The sequence below is a fragment of the Hemicordylus capensis genome, chromosome 2 (genome assembly GCF_027244095.1).
Source record: "Hemicordylus capensis ecotype Gifberg chromosome 2, rHemCap1.1.pri, whole genome shotgun sequence".
NCBI lineage: Eukaryota > Metazoa > Chordata > Lepidosauria > Squamata > Cordylidae > Hemicordylus > Hemicordylus capensis.
The window spans coordinates 258,456,559-258,465,829 of NC_069658.1; the positions used below are offsets into that span (position 1 = coordinate 258,456,559).

A 9,271-nucleotide genomic window follows, 5' to 3' on the forward strand; every position below is an offset into this window, starting at 1 on the left:
CTGATTGTTCGGATGCAGCAGGCTTCTAGGCCAAAGATAGATTTCTTTGTGCTTGTACAGATAGGAACATAGGAAGCTGCCATATACTGAGTCAGACCATTGGTCTATCTAGCTCAGTATTGTCTTCACAGACTGGCAGCGGCATCTCCAAGGCAGGCAGGAATCTCTCTCAGCCCTATCTTGGAGAAGCCAGGGAGGGAACTTGAAACCTTCTGCTCTTCCCAGAGCGGCTCCATCCCCTGAGGGGAATATCTTGCAGTGCTCACACATCAAGTCTCCCATTCATATGCAACCAGGGCAGACCCTGCTTAGCAATGGGGACAAGTCATGCTTGCTACCACAAGACCAGCTCTCCTGCCTGTTTATTTCGTGTGTGGGTTCGCGTGTAAGCCATTGGCCTCTCTGTCTATTCTTTTATAAACCAGGATGTAGATCTATATCGACGGACAGTGAAATGTCAGGCGCCGAGTGTGAGCCTGTTTATCTTCTGTAGGTGACACCGATCCTCCTCCACTCTCGCTGTCTGCAATTAGGCAATCCCCCGCCCCTCCCTTCACCCCCTCTTCCATTCTCCGCCTCCCACACCGGCTCCTGCGCTGTGCGTGACATCGCGCCACACACAGCCCGTCTAGTTTGGATTTTCCAGACTGAGCTGTCTTTCCGGCACCCCATGCTAAGCGCCTCCCTCTAGCTTTCTAGCCAATTAGGTCGCTGCTCGCGCGGGGTGGGGCGGCGTCTCCCGTTCCGAAGCATTCATAAAGATTTGGCTGGCCGCCGGACTCACTCAGCCTCTGCCTAACTTCAGCACTCGTGCTGTGCTTTCTCGCTTGCTCTTGCTTACATGAACACCTTATACAGCACGTCGACGAGCATGTGCTACGCTTATGAGCCCAGACTGTCCGCGCTAAAGATGCCCAAGATCCCTAGCAGGACTGTGCCCACTGGGCCCCAGTACTTCACTTTCGATCCTCTGCCAGAGGCGGAGAAGAGTCCAGCCTACAGGAACTTCTCAAAGACAAGCAAGATCAAAAAGCGATCGCGGAGAGTTCTTTATCCCCCAGTGGTGAGTTAACGTGCTGGAGCCTTGAACGCAAACGGAGGAGTGGGGTAGTGGGCCGCCACGGGCAGTGCTAGGAGCCAGGGCGACTGGGTTCCTTGGGAGACAAGTGGGCCTCTCCTGGGAGACAGGGAACAGAAGGACAGGGCACAAGGAGTCTTGAGTCCAGCAGCAGGTTCCGCAGGCTCTCCTCTCCTGATCCAGCTGGGGACTCCTGAGTTATCTCAAAGGATTTGGGTTACTGTGCAAGACCCAAAGACAGGATTTTCAGTTACTCACAATCTAATGTTTTAACTATATTTAAGGGTGACTAGAGAAGCTAGAAAGCAAACTTTTTCTAGACAGTTTCCCGCCTTTTCATTGGAAATGCCAAAGCTTACGAAATCATAAAAACCATAGAAAACAGGCACACAAGCTAAAACTACAATAAAGCAATCAGTGACAGAGAACAGATAAAACTATAACAAAATCTGCCTTAAACAGGATTAAATGCAGTTGCAAATAAAAACGCCTTATGTATGAAGAGAGAGGGAGTCCACTTTGATCTCTCTAGGGAGGGAATTCCAAAAGTGTGGTGCCACCACTGACAAGGCCCTGTCCTGGTCCACTCCTGCAAAATTTCCATTAGTGGTGGGAAATATCCCTGAGGGGATATGGAGGGATATTTATCTCTTTCCTGAAGGGTTATTTAGCAAGGTTACCAAGCCTCTAAAAGTTCCATGGCTGACTTTCCCCATCATGATATCTGCAAGGTGAGGAAAGCTCTTAGGTTTCTTTCTGGCATGCAAGTGTCAGATGCACAAGAACCTTGCCAAAACAGAAAGCAGTTAGAATTTTTTCATGCTGAGTCAGCCATGGATGTAAAGTTAGTCACCTTCTGTTACCTGTTTCAGCAAGTTGGAGGCTCCTCATCTCCTCACACACCTCTGAAGAGCCCTGGGGAAAGTGATCCATGTGCGTCAAGAGTTCTCCTAGGCATATTCTGGGTGCTAAGCAGTCAGCTATGTTTTGGAATCCCTTGAGTTGTGATCTGGGGCAGAGTAATATTATTGGGATCAAGGGCGTAGCAAGGTTGTAGTGGGCCCAGAGACAAGATTTTAAAATGCCCCCCCAACACTGAAGCTCAGCTCATGAAGTAAATAAATCTTAAATGAGGCTGAATAGTGGTAACAAAAAGCATATATAACACCTATGTGCCACAACAGAACATCATCCTTAATTATTTGTGGACAATGCAAGTCATTTAATGGTACTAGAGAAAGAGATGCTGTTCTGGTAGCTCCAGGTCTTAACACTCACATCGATTTCGGAGGATGAATACAACTGAAGGAAGCCCGGGTGGGTGCACGGCTGGGGGAGTCAGTCGTGTGACTTGCCTCGGGGGGCCCCCCAAGGCAATGGGCCCCCAGACAACTGTCTCCCCTTGCCCTATTATAGTTACGCCCCTGATTGGGATGTGGTGGGGAGGAAAGAGTGCAGTGAATTTTGGGAAATGTGGAATACCTCCCCTGCTAACTTGGCAAAGAGGCACCTTTTAACGCAGTGATTCTCTTTTATTTAGCAGGGGGAGAGTAACTGGCCCTATCCACCCCCAGCACAGTACCTCCAGTGACTGTTGCTGGTGTCTATCTTATGTTTCTTTTTAGATTGTGAGCCCTTTGGGGACAGGGTTCTATCTTATTTATTTATTATTTCTCTGTGTAAACCGCCCTGACCTATTTTTGGAAGGCGGTATAGAAATTGAATAATAATTATTATTGTTGTTGTTGTTATTGTTAATATTGCAGGGACATTTGGAAAAACAAGTTAGTTTGGTGAGTGTAACTGGAAAAGTGCATTCCTTTCTGGAAAAAATGCTGCCCTGTGTCTGGATTTCTAGGCTGGAGCACAGCTTGGTATATTTAGTGGAGATATATAGAAATGTGCTATACTGCAGGAAAATACTGGGGTGCTGCTCATATCTGTTGTATGTCTAAATTCTCCATTTCATTCTTTTTGCAGGTGAAGCGCTACTACCCCACCGAGGAGCCCAGCTATGCCAAACGCCTTCTCTTTGCTCTTCTCCTTGTCATCTTCTTCCAAGTCTACAGTGCCGAAGAGGACCTCCTCCTCACAGTAGCCATCCCAGCTACCGAGGAAAATGCCTCCCATTGCTCCGTGGAGGGGGTGAGCGGTTCCCACTGCGAAGCCCTCCTCCAGGAGCAGCCCATCACTACGTCTTTCTCTGTGGAAATCCAGGAGGTGGCCAATGCTTCCAGCTGGCACTGGGAAGATGAAGCAGCATCTGAAGCTGCTGTTGACATCACTCAATTCTTGGAGCAAAGCCTGGCAGCTTTCTGAAGATCCCCGGGGGGGGGGGGGAGGACTGTGAAAGCGTTTAGGCTGGAAGCCCTAAACAACAACAGTGTAGGGCTTGCCATTGTCAAGGGCAGGACCCTGACTCTTAAAAAAGCAATCCTCTCCCAGGCAAGACTGGAGCCACGAATGAGCGAATGAGCTAAAATGCCGTTTGGAACCTCGCCAGCCGCTTCCTGGACTCTGCTAAAGTCAGCAAGACTGACGTCAAGATGACTTGAATCGACACTATATCTGCAACAGAGAGGGGGAAATCCCTGCTTCTGCTACAGATCAGACTTCAGGCAAGCAAAAAGAGAAGGGTGTTAATTTAATATTTATTTATTATTATTATTATTATTATTAATATTATGATGATATGTATAATTTAAACTGACTTATTTAATATTGTCTAGACCTAAACACTTGCAAGGGAATTGATTGGCTTAAACCATGGGCTGAAATAAAAAGAATGTATAATATTTGACTCCTTGATGTCAGACACAATAAAAGAGGGAACTAAGGACCTTTTCAGATGCCCCAAGTAACTTTAAAAAAAAAAACACCGCTCTAAGAATCTCATGACATATGTTCTTCTGCTCTGGTATTAGCCAGCAGTGTACCTTGCTATAGTGTTGCTTACTACGTAAGCTCGTGCTCTCTGAGCAGCAGTGACATTTTGTGAAATTGTAGTAAATGTATTTGTGAATTGCACTTTGTATGCTGACACTATTCCAGATGAATCTTCTGAACTCTGTATGTTCTGTGAACAAATGAATAAACACGTTTACACCATTTATTTTTTTTGTCTGAATTGCATATATTAAAGTGGCGGGGAGACAGCCTGATGCACGATGAGAAGTAATGACAACTGAGAACACCAGTGGGTTTCAGGGTCATAAATGGGAGAAGAAACCAGTACTTTATGCAACTCACAGCTCTTAAAAATAATAGACTCTGATCTGGTAATTCTTTTGGAAGATCACTACAGAAGTAAAATACCAGTGTAAATCCAAAATTTGTTTGGCAAGGCCTGAAATACCAAATTTTACTTCCATAGATAAAGCTTCAGTAATACCTGCAAAGAAGAAAAGCTGGTCTTGTGGTAGCAAGCATGACTTGTCCCCATAGCTAAGCAGAGTCTGCCTTGGTTGCATCTGAATGGGAGACTTGATGTGTGAGCACTGCAAGATATTCCCCTCAGGGGATGAAGCCACTCTGGGAAGAGCAGAAGGTTCCAAGTTCCCTCCCTGGCTTCTCCAAGATAGGACAAGATTTTTTTATTGAACCAACAAACTACCAAAGCATACAGTACGTTGCCAAAGCACAATTATATACAAAGTGGTTGTTTGTACATGATATATCTACAAAGGTTTACACACAAGGATTTGGAAACACACAAGTTATGAAGTGTATGCAGGTAGTACTGTAACTCGGGGGTGGGGGATTACAAGGCACATAGGGCTGAGAGAGTTTCCTGCCTGCAACCTTGGAGAAGCCGCTGCCAGTCTGTGAAGACAATACTGAGCTAGATAGGCCAATGGTCTGACTCAGTCTATGGCAGCTTCCTGTGTTAATTAGGAACATAGGAAAGTGCTTTGTACTACGTCAGACCATTGGTCTACCTGTTGTCTACACTGACTGGCAGTGGCTCTCCAAGGTTTCAGGCAGGAGTCTCTCTTGGCCTTACCTGGAGATGCCAGAGAGTGAACTTGAGACCTTCTGCATACCACCTTTCATTAAAATGATCTCAAGGTGGTTTACAAAACATATAAAAACATAACAAATACAAATCAAATTAAAAGTTTAAAAAACATGTACAATATAACCATAAGATGCAAAGCAGCAACAAACAAAACTCATTTAAAAGCCTGGGTAAAAAGCCAAGATTTTACTTACTTTCTAAAAACTCTGATGGAGACTGGGGAGCAGAGGCCCACTGGAAGAGCATTCCAAAGTCTGGGGGCAATGACTGAGAAGGCCCTGTCCCGAGTACACAACAGGCGAGCCTCCCTTATTGTCGGGCACATGGAGTAGGCCCCCCTCTGATGACCTTGTCGAGTGGGCAAAAACCCTTGGGAGCAGGCGGTCCCTCAGGTATCCAGGACCCAAACCATTTAGGGCTTTTAAAGTCAAAACCAGCACCTTGAATTGGACCCGGAAACAGACTGGCAGCGAATGTAGCTTTTTCAAAATGGGGGTAATATGGTCCCAGCAGGCAGCTCTGGATAACATCCTAGCTGCCACATTTTGCACTAGCAGCAATTTCCAAATATTCTTCAAGGGTAGCCCCACATAGAGCGTGATACAGTAATCCAGCCAAGACGTGACTAAGGCATGGGTAACAGTGGGCAGATCTGCCTTCTCGAGAAAGGGACACAGTTGGCACACTAGTCGAAGCCATGCAAAGGAACCCCTGGCCACCATCTCTACCTAAGCTTCAAAAAGCAAAGCCGGGTCCAGCAGTGCCCACAAGCTGCGCACTTGCTCTTTCGAGGGGAGTGCAACCCCATCCAGAACTGGTAGAATCTCCTCATCCCTATTGGCTCACCTACTGACCAACAGTATCTCCATCTTGCCCAAATTCAGTCTCAGTTTATTAGCCCACCTCCAACCCATCACTGCCTCCACCTGCCAATTCAGGACATCCACTGCCTCCCTAGCATCAGGTGACAAGCAGAAATAAAGCTGAGTGTCATCTGACCTTAAAAGGTGAATGACCTTAAAACAGTGGTACGTATGCTGGTAGCCTCCAGGCTTGACTACTGTAATGTGCTCTTCGTGGGGCTGCCTTTGTATGTAGTCCGGAAACTACAATTAGTACAGAATGCGGCAGCCAGATTGGTCTCTGGGACAACACGAAGGGCCACATAACACCAGTTTTAATAGAACTGCACTGGTTGCCAATCTGTTTCCGGATGAAATACAAAGTGCTGGTTATTACCTATAAAGCCCTTAACGGCTTGGGTCCAGGCTACTTGAGAGAGCGCCTGCTTTGTCATGAACCCTGCTGCCTGTTACAATCTTCTGGAGAGGTCCGGTTACAGCTCGTTTGGTGGCGACCCAGGACCAAGCTTTCTCTGTGGCTGCCCCAGGGCTTTGGAATAAGCTCCCTGCTGAAAAAAGAGCATCCCCTTCCTTCTCTGTCTGTTTTCAGGAAGAACCTCACGACTCTCTTGTTTTCTCAGGCATTTAATTAGAATTAATTTTAATAATTTTTAAAACTTGTTTTAATAATTATTTTATTCTACTGTTTTTATTGTCATGTGTTTTAATTTTGTGACTTTTAAATATTTTAAATTTTGTACACCGCCTAGAGATTTACCTATCAGGTGGCATAAAAAAATAGGATAAATATGATAAATAAATTAAATTAAATAGATAAAGAAATATCTCTGCATATTGCTGACTACGCAGTCCAAGTCCCCAGATGACCTCAGCCACAACCGTGTATCCTATCAGGAGCACACAAGAAGTGTGTCATGCTGAAGCTGTCTGCAGAGCAGAAAGCTCTAGATGACTTACACAGATAAAGGCAAGCCACTTTTGCTTCGGGGAAAGGCAAACAAAAAACACCCACAGAGATGGTTTACTAATGTGACGTTGGATTTCTTTGCATGATATATATATATTGGGAAATGACAATTAATGTGGCCTTTATTTTCCGCAGCACACAGCTGTTTCTGAAGCGAGTGCTTCTAGTATGTGACATTAGAGAAAATCTAAAGCAATGGTTTATCACAGATACTGACACTGGTCTAGCCTTTTGTGGGTCTTTGGACACCCATTTTCCATGAAGTGCTGACCAAGCAGAAAGTCCTGTCGTCAAAGCACAATGGCCAAGTGTACTGGGCCTGAAGCACCCCAGAACCTCAGTGTCACCCACATACTCAGAAACATCTGATAGGGCTGGTTAAAGAAGCACCATCCAGCCCTACTTATCAGCAGAGCAATGCCTCTAGTGAAATCCATAGAAACTTCATATTTTCACTGATATGGTACCCTGAGGTTTCCCAGATTGGGGGGGGCTTTACTGTGGGAGGAAGCAGTCTAAATTAGGATGAAAGTATGTAATGTGCATATCAGTGTAAAGCATATCTGGGCCATTCACATTGCTGCTTTTAATTGCAGTTGATTACAGTCTGTTATGTTTTTCAAGCCCCGGCTTGTTCAGGACAAGCTTCTCCCCATCCATCTCAGAGGAGAAGGAGCGCCCTGCCTCCTGTTTCCTGTTGGTGCATTTACCTGTGCCCAGGTAGGCAAGGAGTGAGTGTGTGTGCATATGTGTGGTTTCCAGGGGTTTTTTTTTTTTTTTGGTGTGTGTGTGTGTGTGTGTTTATATTTCCCCCTCTTGGTGCTCTTGCACAAGTACATCTGCATGAAAGCACAATCCAATGCTCCATACTGCATCTACTGTCATTAAGCGCTACTTTGGGATTCTCACTGTGAGGGAGCAGTAAGCCCAAGCACCAAGTAATGCACATGCATATTTCTCAGGGATTTCCCCACTTTATTTTATTTTAATTTTTGTGCTCTTGCACCTTTTGCTATTGCAAAAGGAAGAAAAGAAGTCAGGAATCATTTTGCAGTAGTGCTGCTTCACAAGAGCACTTTCTCAAACAAACAAACAAACAGAGCCATCTATGGGGGAAAGGGAAAAAATCAGTGCATGGTAATGGCTGAGCAGAGAGCTCTGAAAATTGGCACACAGGTAGTGAAGGATGGCAGGACTTGTGTATTGAATTCCAAGTACATCAGTTCATCCACTGATTTTTGATGATTTTAAAAGAGTAAGCTGAAATCACACTAAAATCAGAGAATCACAGCAAAAATTAACTTCACATCTGGAAAACATTGGTTTTTTTAAAAAAACAAACACACACACACAAATTAAAAATCAATACACGGACAAATTTGCTTGGAAGGCAATACACAGAGTCCTGCCATCCTCCACTACCTGTGTGCCAGTTTTCAGAGCTCTGCCTAGCCATTAACATGCTCTGAATTTTGTTCTCTTTTCCCCATAGATGGCTTTGTTTTTGGTTTGAGAAGATGCTCTTGCACAACTGTGCTACTTCAGAAGGATTTCTGACTTGTTTTCTTCCTTTTGTAAGAGTGGAAGTGCACATGACCACCTTGCTGTGCCAAAAAGAGAGAGAGAGAGAAAAGCTCAGAGTACAGTTATTGCAGTTGCGATGGGAGCGGGTGGAATTGCGAGACCTGCAGAAAACAGATGCAGGAGACATTTCTGCCACCATTTTCTCTTCCTGTATTTTCACTGTACAACAGAGCATGAATGCTACTATGGATTTTGGATTTGCCGCTGCAATGAATTGTTCTAGCACACCACTGGCAGTGGAGAGCACTGGGGAAAAATAAACCAAAAAAGTATATCACACTAGACTGGATGTAACCTGAAGGGTGCAGGAAGCAAGTCTGCCCAGGAGTGGAATTGAGAGGGGTGGCTGGTGAAGCTGACACCCCACAAAGTCACTCCTCTCGCCACCTCTCGCTTTATCCGTGGGGTCTCTCCACACAGCTCTGCAAGAATACTGGAGTATACCACACAACCGTTTTCAACAATCCAGCAAAATGCAACTTGTTTAAAATGCTTATGTTACACATTACTACGGGTCAATTGTCATGAAAAAAGCTGAATAATGCCATGGGCTATGAACAGCACTGAACTGAAAGCATTGTCAATGCCTCCCTCATATGCACTCACCCCTATCCTAAGTCTTATGAAGCAGGAGTAAATCGCCATTTGGAAAACCTCCCTGAGAGCAGATTGTTCCCTCTTGCAAGGGTGATGGGGAACACCCCCCTGAGAGTAGGAAAGGCCTCTCGCTCACTTAATTCTGTGATGGAGAAGAAACAGAA

At 45.3% G+C, this 9,271-nt stretch overlaps 1 protein-coding gene across 1 annotated transcript; it reads left to right on the top strand.

Moving 5' to 3' along the window:
• The first annotated feature begins 775 nt into the window (after window positions 1-775).
• IER3 (immediate early response 3) lies at window positions 776-4,188 on the top strand. The gene is made up of 2 exons (XM_053289656.1): window positions 776-1,063; window positions 3,059-4,188. Exons 1-2 carry the CDS (start codon window positions 842-844, stop codon window positions 3,395-3,397), a joined length of 561 nt encoding a protein of 186 aa, XP_053145631.1. The 5' UTR covers window positions 776-841; the 3' UTR covers window positions 3,398-4,188.
• The last annotated feature ends 5,083 nt before the right edge of the window (window positions 4,189-9,271 follow it).